General features: G+C 35.4%; 2 protein-coding genes across 7 annotated transcripts in view; one reads left to right on the forward strand and one right to left on the reverse strand.

The window, feature by feature from the left end:
• The window catches only part of LOC122566311 (polypeptide N-acetylgalactosaminyltransferase 5), a 39,163-nt gene extending 25,275 nt beyond the window's left edge, over nt 1–13,888 (reverse strand). For 2 of the 5 annotated variants that reach the window (XM_043723414.1, XM_043723413.1), the window contains exon 1: nt 13,756–13,888. The gene's annotated coding sequence lies outside the window, so the exon portion shown is untranslated. Of the gene's footprint in view, nt 1–12,121; nt 12,213–13,180; nt 13,316–13,755 lie in introns of those variants that run through there. The other 3 variants (XM_043723415.1, XM_043723417.1, XM_043723416.1) reach the window with 3 other exon arrangements.
• LOC122566312 lies at nt 13,299–14,380 on the forward strand. Of its 2 annotated transcripts, XR_006316457.1 has the most exons (3): nt 13,299–13,440; nt 13,529–13,697; nt 13,770–14,380. XR_006316457.1 is itself a non-coding variant. In XM_043723418.1 (2 exons), exons 1-2 carry the CDS (start codon nt 13,494–13,496, stop codon nt 13,914–13,916), a joined length of 333 nt encoding a protein of 110 aa, XP_043579353.1. In that variant the 3' UTR covers nt 13,917–14,380. The 2 variants fall into 2 exon arrangements, 1 of the variants encoding a protein (XP_043579353.1); XM_043723418.1 differs by lacking the exon at nt 13,299–13,440 and having other exon boundaries at nt 13,494–13,697; nt 13,788–14,380.
• Nucleotides 14,381–14,744: the final 364 nt, after the last annotated feature.

A 14,744-nucleotide genomic window follows, 5' to 3' on the forward strand; every position in this document is an offset into this window, starting at 1 on the left:
TGATACCAGAAATGATATTAATATTACAATTCTGAGCATGCAAACAAAGTTTTAAGAAACTATTGGGTTGGCCCAATACTATTAAGTATGCTAACGTGTGTGTAGTTTATTAAATAATCTAACCTGCAATAACTGATACGTTTGAAAATGGAAATTTATATAAACGCAGATATTTCTTATCATAGGATGATGCTGTAATGATATGATGTAATGCGAAACATCATTTCAAAGTGTAATCATAATAAATACATGGAAACGTAAATGACATTCTTTATATGTTTCTTTCATTTTCAGTGACTTTAAGCGTGACGCCTGTACAACGTGCACTTGAATTTTTATTAGATAATACACCAATAAACCAACAGTATTTCTATCGACGCAATTAGCTGCACATAGCAAATGCATGCTTCAAACAACATCATGCGATCGCTGTTTGACAGAGATAGCTGTGATGCAGTATAATCTCATTATTCTTTATCGAGGTGTTTATAAAACTTATTTAAAAGATATCTAAATGTGGCTAAAGGACTTATTCAATAGACAAGAAATGAAATATCGTAGAAGCGTGTAAAAGACATTTCAGAGAATTCGTTATAAAAAACGAATATGAGAGAAGCTTTACAATGTTGAAGCGGAATTTATGAGCTTAAGAACGATTGTAATATCCAGTTCATTAAGAACCAAGTAATATACACATAATTTATCACATTATAAATACACCAACTTCCTTAAGCTGCATGAGACATAGTATGCATAGTAGTTGGAAGAAATAGTGACGCAAAAAAATGATTAAGCGAATCTTCCGAGTTTTATTTCCTAAGAACACAATGTTGAAAAAACGTTGCAACGTTAATCCTTCACGGATTGATAACGTAAGCACAGTTTGATTCGTTCAATTGTTTATGAAATTACTTTATGAAATTCTTATGAAAATTACCAACCAAGCACTTTGATTTATTCTATTCAGATTGATTCAGAATGATACTCGAAGTGTATCATGATGAGAGAAGAACGTATCCGATGAAAACCATGCCAAAGCATTAGAAATTTGTCAAAAAGGAGATCCCAAGACTGTAAACTGTAGATGGCAAAGAGCGTATAATTCTAGTTAAATTTTCCTCAGCTTTCGCTCGGAATTTTTCCGACAGCCTAATAACGTGTACTTTGAAACACATTTGTTAAAATCGAAATTTAATTAATCGATCGATGCTTCAACACGAAGGATCAAAGCATCGCTAGGATCGATCATAGATCACAAGCAGGATGTTTCGTCAGGAATATCGGTCAGAAGTTGAATTTAACAAACGCAATTTCCATTTCTCTGTTTCATCCTGGTGATGGATGTTCGGCCACTTTCGAGGCACGTCTCATCCGTTCCGCAGCGAATTCGGCCGAGAGTTCCACGCTGTGTTTCTCGCCGGGCGGCTGCAATAACTTTTCCTAAAACACGTACAAAACGTTCGTGCCGGACGCGTTATGGATTTTACAAAAGAGCTTTTCAACTTCCCCGTGGCGCGTCGACGTCCTATCGATATATCGTTTCCGCGCCTATAACTCCCTTCTTCGATCTCGATATAACTTCGAATTCCCGATCAACCCCTTTCATCCCTTCTGGAACAACGATTTCTTTTGTGCGATTTGTGAAAACGTAATGCATTGGAGGAACGTTTTCTCTAAAAAGGTTTCACAGTATCTCGGTCGTGTGTGTGTGTGTGTGTATATATATATATGTATATAAATATCGCGAAAGTGATAGAATTTACGACCACAATGGAACTCATTTAAATTTTAGTAATTTCAAGTTTATCAATCAGATCTAATGTGTGTAAATTCGGATACTGAATCTGTGAGGAGACAGACAATTCGCATAATTGGAATTATAAATTCATCGATTCCCTCCATCGTCTATTACTGTTCATTTTTATTTTATAGAAGTTTACGTTCGGATACCTGAAATCCAATAGTCAGGTGTTTATTTGAGTCGATAAATGAAATTTTACTGCATGCGGGACAAACGAAGAATCTTTGAAGACCGTTTGAGACTATCATGTGAATCGAGTCCTTGAGACGATCGAACGACGAGCGTGTACGGTCATTGCGATATCTGGCCATATCTCAAATCTAAATTCCACTTGCTTAATTGTGAATTTAAGGATTCGAATCTAAAGATTCAAGAATTTCAATCATCTCGTATATCAACATAGTGAAAGAAGTGCGCTAGTGACTATAATAGAAGCTCGCATTTAGATAAGTATGTAGATTCAATCCAGGAATTCAATTAATCAGGCGCCAACGGTAATTTCATCAAATTAAATGAAATTTATGTAATTGGGTTTCTACTGTAATCGTCAGTACCTATCGATCCAATATTCGTATTTCTGCAATTTTACAGGCTCACGAAAGTATTCGTTCACCTTGTAGACACCTTTTCTGACCATCCAATGTATGTTATCCATTATATTAATAAACCTCAATATTTGCTACTTTTTATATACTTAAAATGACTATTTATGTTGTGCATTGACTTTTTAATAAATAAATGTCTGCGATAAATATATCGTAACTCATACGTCCATTTGCAGACAGATTTCAAACTTTATCAATATAACCATCGTAGTCCTGTCTCATTACAATGCTAACGAGACTTTCTAAAAAATTTCTATGTTCAAAATGTTCTGTGGTAAATTTTTCAAATATCCTCATCAGTCGGTGTTGTACACTTCGCAGCGTACATTTTAAAAACACATTTTCGAGGTTGCTTTCGGGGAATTACTAAACAAATCCGGGGATTTGCCATTGTTTAAGAGCTAACGGTTCAATAACGCGCCAGCGTGCATCGTAAATGGAGCAACGTGCTACTTTGTTCCCTTCGAGACATCGATTTTCCATCGACGGAATCGCGGTGAATCTTAAACGACGTTGCTGGGAGCTGGAGCACAAGTTTCTAATGTACCGTGCCGTATTTTCTGCCGGTGAAACTAGGTGTTGCTAGAAAATTAAACGCGAATTACAAGGGTAACTTTGTCTCTCTTTGTCTATCTCTGTCCCTCTGCAAAGCGAATTGATTTTATTATGCGAATCTCGCGATTCATCTCGAGTATCCTACCTTTTATCACGTTTGTATCTTTGTTTTTACTTTGATAACAAAGCAAAGGTGTGGCAAAGTTACTTCAAGTATGTCGTAGTATGTATGTAATGAACAAATATCCTCAACTTTTAGGTATTCTGAGAAAATCTATAATTGAGTGCCCTTTCCTTTTTTTATAGGAATAGTTTCAAACTCTGCGACCTATTTTTCTCAAACTATTGAAGGAATTTCAATTAAAGTTCCATTCACCCGAATAAATGATTTTACTGTGAGCTTCTCAGAAGAAAAGCTTTCTATTGGACAAAACGATTGGATATGTTTTTTCTTCTAAATTCCTTTATTCGCTATGTGAACAACAATTTGTTTCGAATTGCCGTGCCAAATTTGTATTGAATTTGTATCTCTATATGTTGAAAACATGAACATTAAAAACGTTAAGAACAGGCCAGGGATTTATTAATAAACACTTTATTATTCATTCCCGAAATAGAAAGCTATTCTGTATCTCTGATTTGGAAAATTAAGGAAGAGAAAAAGAATTTAGCCGGTTCAGCAAGATATTATATCTGCAAAATTAACGATAATACGTATTTCCAAGTTTCCTGTCACGGAAGTATTTTAGAAACGTAACTAACGATAACAACGCTGTTGTATCATTTATAAATAAACGATAACGTTATTACAATTTTTCCAGATATGAAACACCGCAACAGGACCGTAAATCGAAGCGATGGATATGAATCAACGAAACGTGGCGATAGGAGCTACATGCGAACAATAAATAAAATTCGAAATAACATTTCTCGCAAACAACGCGAATCACGTTTCGATTAAATTTTCTGCACATATTTATCACACCATTCAAAAAACCATTTCCATTCTCGATTGACTCTGAAAATGCCATTTCGCCAAAAAAATAAAATTTCACTCAATTAAAACACGGAAGAGGAATAAAGACAGAGAAAATATTATTTCGTGACTATCCAATTTATTTTCGCGTGAGGATCCACTCCATTTCCGGTTGCTGCGGCACGAAATGAGCCGTAAAGCAAGGCCGATCCAATATACGCGAGAGAATTCATGGCAAAGCATCCTCGGGAGCGATGCAATTCGCGACACGAGTGCTCCTGGCGTAATTAACTCGCGCGACGATTCAAGTCCTCGCGTCCGTTCATTGTTTGGCCCGCGAATGAAATTCTTCTGTTGAAAATCGCGTCTGGCCGCGTCATTCCATTCGTTCTTCGTCCCAACCGAGTAATTTATCGACGAAGAAACCGGCTAACGTCGTCGCGAAGGTGATAAAACTAGGTTAAAATGATATGCACGCGAGGCCTTTATTAAGCATCGTTACTTTGCAGTCTATGATATATGTATGTGCGAGAAAATGTCGCTTTGGAGATACGCTTTTACGATATGGAATATACAAGGTGTCATAGAAAAGAGTTGGACTTTGTTACGATCCTTCAATTGTTTACGTATCGAGCTTGTTCTTAGTTCAAGACGGACTTTTAAAGTTTTAAGAAAAATTTAATCACATGAAATTGTAACGAGAAATCGCTAATATTAATAACAATTCTTTCTTATTTTTGTCAAATTTGAGAAATTTGTTAACCATAGAAAAATATTATTCGGTTGAGAATGTCTTTAAAAGTTCATAATATTCGCCGCAAGGAATACTACGTGTTCGATCAATATTTTTGTCTAATTTCTTATAGGAATATTTATTCTCTTCGTGCGCTCTTTTTTATTTTCTACTTTTCTAAGAAAAGATACTGCGTATACGGTGTGTTAAAAAGCAAGGTATTCCAGATACTAAGACAACGCAGAAAGTTTAGACGACGTTTTTGTATAGAAATTTTCCTCGTTGTCTTGACGTCTAAATTCATGCTTTATAAATATTGCCTATTTTTGTTTAACATCCTGTATGTGCAGAAATTGGGCGTTTATCAAGACGCTTTATGTCTCATGGATCTCACATGCTCACACTATACTTTTCATTAAAGTCGCTCACGTACATATTTAAGGTACGTAAAATAAACGACGATGCGCACCGCCTGTGGTGTGCGAGCCAATGGCTTGAACTAAAGCTCGCACAAAAACAGGGCAGCATAGAATGAACTATGCATGATAGTACAGGTAGTAGCTGCAATAATTCTTCTTCTTGTTTAAATCATGCCTGAAAAGCTAAATATGTGTATGTGTATTAAAATCTCTCAAAAAGTAAAATAATATTATCAATCGTTAATTAATTTTTATTCCTTTCAACAAACATAAACTTTCGAAATTTTATAGCTGTTATTTTTTAACACCGCGTGTATTCACCACTAAAAGCTCTGGTTTGCACAGGTGTTAATATTAAAAGATAAATATTTGGTTACGCGTGGTGCTATATTATTTGCAAAAATAATACACGGACCGAAATGGAGTTCGTTATCATGTCATTTAACAAAAATAAATATTGTGAAATTATACTAAAGATACAATTTACATAATGATCAAATTTCGCATGTAATAATAATTACAGCAATATAATTATAGCAATAATAATAATATAAAAATAAAAAAATATATATATATACAAATACACACATATCAACGAAACAAGTATTGTCAATATTTATCCTTTACTAACAAATAATATTTTCTTTCTTAACCCGCAGTTAGCATTACACTCCCCTGACCAACCATTATCTTTAACATCTGCTCAGTTCCGTATCGATCGATTCGTATTCACAGTTTCTATATCATAGTTTTAATAATATAATCCTTCACTATGGTACAATTTTTAAACTTCTTATCTCGCACTCTAAATTCGTAATGCCGGTAGTATTATATTTCTAATTATGCTGGCGAACCTCGACAATACAAGCGATACAATGAAGATCGCAGTATCATACGAATACCGTTATTACGCGCTGTTTTATACGGGTCACAAAACCGGCAGAAACCTTTCCGGGTAATAGCGACTAAATTAACAATGGAATTTATACAGGAAATGTGTCGAATGATTGTATATTTTTTTTTAAACGCTCTGCAGATTAGTTGGAATATCGCGACGCACTATCACGCATACTCCGATCCAAATTTGTACAATACTATTTTATCTTGCCTTATTATTAGAATATTATTGTATCTTGTATCTTGCTCTTTTATTATTTCTCTTAGGTACCGGGAAAAACTCGCGAGAATTTCTAGAAGCAAAATCAAATATGCTGAATCTTTTCGTAACGTAATTTCATTTAACGCTATAATTACTATTTACTTTGACAACTCTGTTCTGCAAGCTCGTGCATTTCTTCGTTGTAAAAAGCTCGACATTTACTTGCAGAACACGAACTAACTGATGTTGATTCGACCTGTGTATCATTTTTAAAATTGTTAATTAATTGCAAAGAAGTTTGACAGTGATCAAGATAGGTGGTAGTTAGAGGGGACATATCTGGATTGTAAGGAGGATGTGGTAAAAATTGTTATCCGACATATTTTATTTTTTAATGAGTTGAAAAAGGAACACGAGGTCGAACGTTATCGTGTAAAGAAAGGCCACCTTCCTGCTTTTGAGTGGCGGCTGAACTTTTTTGAATTTCATACCAACTGCATAGATCAAAGTTTCCGCTGATACTAACTTTATGTATTATATTTAGAAATCACCAACCGAAATTCCATGTTAGTTCATAGTAAACAAAAAAAAAAAAGAAAATAAAAAGAAAAAGCCGCGCGAACTTTTCCTAATGTTTACATAATGTACACATGTACATATATGCATTTTATGTGCGGAGTAAGGGGGAGTAAGGAAATTTGTTTAGTTCAAAGCAAACTGTAATATTAATTGCAAGATTGGATATACTTCCGGTGTACTTGACTCTAGTAGTCACTTAAAATTTTCGCGCGCTAATTTAGGCACATATACACTACCATGCGAAGCTACTTGTCAAATAAAATTGCTTTTACAAATGAATAATAAATATAAAGACGCTCGATGTTTATTTTTAAATTTATTGTTAATTCCATTTGAATAAAGAACATCGATTAATTCGAAATAATTAATATTTCGTTCTTGCAACGGCGACACTTCTTTCGACGATTTCATCACATAATTTCTGAATAAACTTATTTTTATTATTTATCATCCCACGTTTAATATTTCAAACAACTTTTCACAATCAATACAAGCTGCAAATAAGTATGTCTATTCGACGACTCGTGTCTGCTTGCACTATATAGAAATATTTCCTAACTATAATTAGCTGCAATTGCTATTACTATTATTATTCATAATTTACTCTGTATCTCACACATATAGATATTTCTACCAATGGATTTTTCCTATAGATATAATACATACATGAATTATTAGACTCCTATCATAGATGGTGTAAGATTTCGCACACTACTGCATATATAGCATTTGCAAAGTAGCAGAAAGAATCACGTTTTCTGGTATCTACAATCACATGATAAACACAAACTGACAATACATTAGCCAACTAATTTTCTTAACATCTCAAGCTTTTCCAACTTCTGAAAGTCTCTAGCGATCGATGAAATGCAAAGAGAAGAGGGGCAGGGGCGAGCAGAAGAGAAAAAGGAAAAAGGCCCAGAAAAGGCTACCACTAAACAGCTATTAAATGCACGAAATGATAAGAGGCTATCGTATATAAGTGGTATACCTAATTTATCGATCCATACAGTGTATCAAGCATCCCGCATATACGCGAGACTGTAATGTTCGAGCACGTAGTGTTACAAATCCAATCACAAGAGGTCCGCGTGACTCGTTGAAAGCCGCGATCGTGTGGGTCGAGTGTCGTGAACAATTCTCGTTACAGCACAACGAGCAGTCTTTAAAGGCTTCTCGTGCGAGCATCGATAAACTGCACACATGTACATGCGAACCCTGTTTTCATAAAGCTCGCTTAGGCGTGTTTGCTTTTGCAAGCATGCGTTATAGTTCAAACGTATCGGTCCATCATCTTCGTTTTTTGCTTTGAAACATGAGATCGAAATTTGATTAAATCGTCCGCGAAACTTCCAAAGTACGATGTTCTAGGAATCTTAACGCCTTTAAGGCTAACCATGAATTTCTGCATTACGATATCAGACTGATTTATGAAAGTTTATGAACATTCATTGGAGAACATTTTTACTTATTTTATGCGTATTAATAGAATTTTTCGAAACTTCGTTAACATCGTAATGAGATATGATTATCCTAGTTACGTTGCTAAAGTATGAAACGAATATAAAAATGCATATAAATGTTATTCTATTACATGTGCTTCGTGCAAGTCGCAAAAGTAATTTATGCATCATCCATTGGTACCAGAACGGTCTCACGAATATATATAATGTAATACTTATTTAATAAAATGTATGATTAGCTGATCAAACACTTCTGTGACGTTTACCAAATGCACGCCTGCAATAAATGTTTGAAAACCTCTCCGTATCTACACATTTCTTCTAAATTCCATAATTCTAAACCATAATGATGATGAGCTAGTCAAGTCTCAAAATCTTTAGTATAACGCAACAAAGAAACAAAAGCGAAATGTACTAATCAGGCTTCAAAATCTTTTGCATAATACATAACCTCTGTATTTATAAAATCTCTTTATAGTAACAGATAAATATGTATTTTTCCCGATCTATTGTATGATAAAGACATGAAAAATAAATAGAAAAATTGGAGGTTGTTCGTGCCAAGTTAGTTATTGCGCGTATATCTGTAAATAGATAATTGTCAGCGTGATCGTGAATTTTATGACGCACTACTGACGGCGTAACACAGGTTTCTAAGAGGCTTCCAGTGAAATCGCTTGTTTCAGATAATAGCGGCGCGCGCGAAAAATAATACGCGCCGCTTATCCGCCGATTACGAAAGACCTGTGCGTGCACGTCCACGTAAAAGACTTCGTGAATTTACAAATTACTCTTTTCACTCAATGCACGTTTTGTTCACGGTTTATTTCGCTCATGAAAGTCGTCATCGTCGTCGTCGTCTCGCGACCCGTTTCGTCCTCTCCCTTCCATCGCCTTTCTTTGTCGAATGCATCGCAGCACTTGCGAATGTCGCGACACACTGTGTTACCTTAGCGTTAATGTTTCAGGTTCGAAAGTCCTTCGCGTGAATTAAACTACAATACTCATTGCTTCGTTAAAAGATAATTTGCTGCACAAAGTTTACCAGTTAGTTTCATAAAAAAAAAATAATTCAATTTTGTAAGAAAAATTGTATTTCGTACTTAAGATACTAAATACTAATATTACTGTATTAATACTAATGTATCGAACATGATCTATGCCACATGGATCATTAGTTGTTAATACACGTGGCTTGAACTGAAGAGCATAAGAGATATGTTAATATTTTGACAAATTTAATTTTAATATTTTTAGAGAAGCTTTTTTTAAGAATCATGTAGTATTAGTATACATGGAATAATAGGTTTAGGTGGAACACCCTTTAAGAGCTTTTGTTACTACTTAGATGTTAGCAGAAACAAATCCTATTAAATTAGGTTGTGAATTCGGCGTGTTTCACCTTAAGCTTATGATTTATAATGGTAATTTGAGAAGATATTTTTCTAGGTTAATTGAGGTAATTATTTGTAGTACTCCTTTTTGCGCCAATATTTGGATAATATTCTCTACAGCTTTTTTATCAATTTTAATATGAAGGCGCGAGCTCAACGGGAAATAAAAATATTTTTATGATATTGTTTTCGATTCTTTGTATCGTTGGATTTATTTTTTATTATCTAAATTCCTCTTTTACCTTTCGTATTTAAATTGTGGATTCGAGACAACTTTTTGTCAACCATAATAAATTAAATGTATGAAATTGTTTGATAGAATTTTATCTTCAGTTATAAATGAAAAATAGCTAATAAATATTGAAAAAATAAAACGAAACATGTATATTCAATTTTCTAAATTACGTTTGCTTTCAATAAATTATCACAAAATATTTTTCATCAGCTAGCACCTGCAATCGAAATACCCTGCGACGAAGATCGTTTTACACATATCGAATTCAAAAACGAGGGGGATGTAGTGCATAAAATATGAGGTTAGTCGACATTTCACCGTTTCGTGCATAATTAACGCGAGAAACAGAGAAGGGAATACGTTCTAACAATAAAATCTCACCGCAATTGCTTGGAATCATTTAATCTCATCGCGCGACGCTAGAGCCGAGTTTAAGACGGATTAATTAGCAACGTTTAATAACTATATTCTTCCTGGCGTTCATAAAAAGAACAATCCTTTTAGAACCAATTATGCAGCAAGCTCGAATTGAGTCAGGACGTCCCACTTCCAAATAGACGACAATGAAATATTCATTTCGGTATAAATGTCAGATATCAATCTTATCTATTGCCTGATATAAAATTATCGAAAATAGCGGAAGTTGTCGAAATTAGCATCTGTTAATAATGGAACTATCTTATTAAATATTAAAAATTAATCAATGCATATTCCCCAGAAATATTCTTCGTTTTTTATGTTACTAAAATCAGGATCTTTTTTGTAACTAGATTTTTGTAACTTCTAAAAGCAATATATGTATATATATATATATATATATATATATATATATCAAATTTGAACATTTATGAAAACTTTTTACAAATATATTATGCAAAATATTAACAAATTTTATTAGTACTATAATGAGACACGACTGCCGTGATTATATTGGTGAAATTTGAAATTAATCTGGGAATGTATATAGAAATTACAACATATTTATTGCAAACACTTGGATACTTAACAAACGTAGACAAATTATTTGTACATCCAATTTATTCGCTATACTAGTAAGCCATAGTATTTAATTTGACTATCTTCATTTCCTATTATGTGTTTCAGATGGCTGTTCACACTGTATATTAATTTTCAACAGAATATATGTTTGAAATAAACATTTTGTAATTTTTATGTAAATTTCCGGATTGCTTTAAAATTTTACCAATATACATATGTAATCATGATAGCCATGATGGCTCATTATAGTACTAATGAAGTTTTAAAAAGTTTCCCATAACGCATATGATATACCTATCCGCAAGTTTCCGTTACAAACTTTTCGAATATGTACTCCTCCCGTGAGCTACTATAAATGCCGATACCATGTTCCAAAAAGATAATGCTGTTACTCTAACCTCTAAGATAAACGAGATTTACCGAACCGATGCGCACGGTGCGCCCCCAATTTTCCAAATTCCTGAACTGCACGCTATGCCGGCAGGAAATTTCATCATAACGTGATTAGCCGAACGCAAATCGTTCGTGTATTTATCGTTAGCGTTACAAAACGTTGCTTCAAAGTAAAATATGCTAATCATCGGCATTATCAGGTGTATGGGATTCCGTGAATGCCATCTCGGAACGACAAAACGTGATTTTAACACGTTAGCCCCGCGATCACGTTTTCCAAGCCTATTACCGCAATGGCAATCGTTTGTTCTAACTGCACATAGGGGTCCGGCCGATCGGTACACGTGTCCTTGCAGGTCGAATAACGTGTCGTCTTGAACTGGCCAATTCACTCATCAACCGACGAGAGAGAACTTTACACGGCCAGACCTTTCACTCGTTTTATTAATCACCAGCGAGGTATGCTGCATTTACCTATTTAACGTACTTCGATGGAAAGAACCGGCTTTGTCTTCATGAATTATTTATCCATCCGTTAATGAAGGTTATTCGCGGCGAACCGCCGCGGTATAGATCGTACGTTGTTCCACGTAAGGACAGGAAAAAGAAATTATTATTGTTCGACATTTTCACGCGTGCTTTGAAGCTCTTATATCTCTGGTGGGCGGGCGAAAGAGTGCAAGTGTCAGAACTATTAGTTTTGCAGTTTAAAGTCCAAAGTAAGGTCAGGTGTTGGATTTACAGGATGTATAATTAGAATATCAGGTAAAAGAGCGAGAAAGAAATGAAACTGACCTGTACCAAAAGACCAAAATACAACAATACAGACAATATTAGCGTGTTTATTCCGTTGATCAAAATTTGACTTACATAACGTATGTACCCTTTCGTCCATCCATCAGGTATATTGTTTACGAATTTTTATATCGCAATTTTATTCTCGTCCCAACAGGTAAAGATACTTAAAAAGAAAAATAAGAAATCGCGTGAATTAATGTTTCTTTTTGATCTTAGATAAGATAAGATTTGTTATGACAAAAAGAAAAAAAGAAGAAAAAAGAATGATTAGGTTGAAAATGAGTCAAGGGACGAGGGTTAATACATTATGGGGATTCGATGGAAGACCTTGGGAATACAGTAAAAGACGAGCAGGTGTGCCGCATTCCTTTAAACGGAATACCGACATAGCCGGTAGAATAAGATTACTCGCTTCACGACCGGACTGGCAAGAACGAGATGGAATCCGCGCGGTACGGTTCTACGGTGAATCGGAAATGCGTAACGCACGCCGCACTAAAACGATATATGTGTACTTAATAGGTGAAAACGATATAGAGAGGTCGTAAAATCAGTGGGAAATTGAAGGTTTATACGTTTTGACTGTTTCGAAATGTGTAATTTGAGATATATTTGAGAAGACACGGGCCACGAGACCTTATCAGGACTGGCAGTGATGCAAATCTAAAGTACTATTTCTTCTTGTCTTTTTTAAAAGTATACTATTATATCGAATAAAGTACATAGCGTGAAAGTATGCTATAATAAGTTTAAAACGTTCAAGCTAATTTTCATTAATACAATCGCTATTATTAAGCGACAACGACAATGTAATACAGAACGATTTTAGTAAAAGATTGTGAGATAAACATCAACCCACAAGATCTAAAATGGTTCAAGAAAATGTGTATAATACTACTTGCGGTTGTATTAATGGATGTTTCGTAAATGCTTTGATATACAATTACGGTATATCTATTGTATCCACCAAATAGCCAACACACATCATTGCAAAAATCGCATAATTAGTTGCGTAGTCCCGTCTACGCGAAGAAACTGTCCCGTCTATACCTATATATACCTATCCACCGTTACATTGCAACACCACATGGTCGAGTATCGGTCGCGTGACACGAGCTAAAAAGATATTACCCAGTTTTATCCTCGGTCGAGACCGCGCTCTTTCGATCGCTGTTTGGCTAGCCTCCGTTTCGCCCTCGGTCTCGTTTTCGTCCCGGGCAACACTACGTGATATTACTTGGCGAAATAAACGACCGTCGAACTTCGTGCTCTACGAGGCACCACAAAAAAGTCTGTTATTAGAAGCCCATAGTGGAAATAGCCGGCGTGGAAGTCATCTCGGCACGTAACGAGGTATCGATACGTCACTGCGATCCCGGACGCACGTATAGGTATATTCACGCGATCTTTTTTTGTAATCCTATACACGCAAACGAAACGTTTCATGGAGCACCGGATTGTTTGTGGCAACACGAAAAGAAAGCGGGACGAGGAATTCAACACACACGACGTGGTGATGGATCAGACTGGCGAGAGACGCCAGGTGCTAGAAGCAAACGATCGGTCAAACTTCTCTCTCGAGATGACGACGGCGACGAATGCACTTCACACGACGGCGTTCTACATGGCACACGCGGTTCTCATGACTGTAAATATCTACTTTTCGTAAGCAACGACTGATTAACACGAATTTCATTGATACACACCTCTTATGACCTAGTAACAAGAACGCCTCCAGGTGCACATCCCGTACATCGCACATACGTGTACATCCGACACTGCAGAGCCACTGAAAGCAGCGCCGAGGTTAGGCTATCGTAGTGGGGACACCTGTTCGACATCCGTAGCAGCACTTTCTACGCTCTGACGACGGTGCGTGGCCTCCCGATATCGATAGTGGCCACGATCGCCGATATACGCACTATCGAGAACTCCCGTCGACCGAATCGAGATTTATCGGACGCGACAATTGAAGTCTTCGACTCCATTCACGCTCGACTCGTTCTCATTGATTCCACTAAGACGATCGGCGCACCTCTTGTGACTGCTACTGGAATTACTGTAGTCGTTTCTGTTCGAATCGTATGTGGGTCAGTAACGAGGTTTGAAAACATTCAGGCATGGATATATTTTTATAAATCGATTCTTTCGAACATAAAAAAATGAGAAAGATAAATTGTACATATAATATCAGATGGGGTTGTCAATGAGCGATTCCTACGTCTCCAATTTGGTTAAGATTTTAATATCGCATATTTACGAAATTTTCGTTTCATCGTTTATATAGCTGTTTTTAAGCGCTGGATAGGATTAAACATTTCACAAAGATAATTCTAAAATTATTTCTTCTTTCATTTTTCGTTATTTTTTGTATGTATTTCGTTTAGATATATGTACATATCTATGGTCAATGTCTATATGTAGAATTAATAAAACATTTAATTAGTAGATGAAATACAATTTTATATGTACAAAAAATTCAGTCATTTGATCTTACTTTTAGTTTTAATTGTGCCACATTCAAGCACGATGTACGCTTTATATTTTATTACATGTGTAATTTTGTTCGTAACTATCTTATCGTCTGAAGGTAAAGTATGATTTTTCTTTCAATGTCAATCTTACCATAAACAGAAGACACTGTATAGAAATTATAGTATCTTTTTTAAACATGTAGTACGTTATTATTTTGGAT

Source organism: Bombus pyrosoma, linkage group LG3 (assembly GCF_014825855.1).
Source record: "Bombus pyrosoma isolate SC7728 linkage group LG3, ASM1482585v1, whole genome shotgun sequence".
Classification (NCBI taxonomy): Eukaryota; Metazoa; Arthropoda; class Insecta; order Hymenoptera; family Apidae; genus Bombus; species Bombus pyrosoma.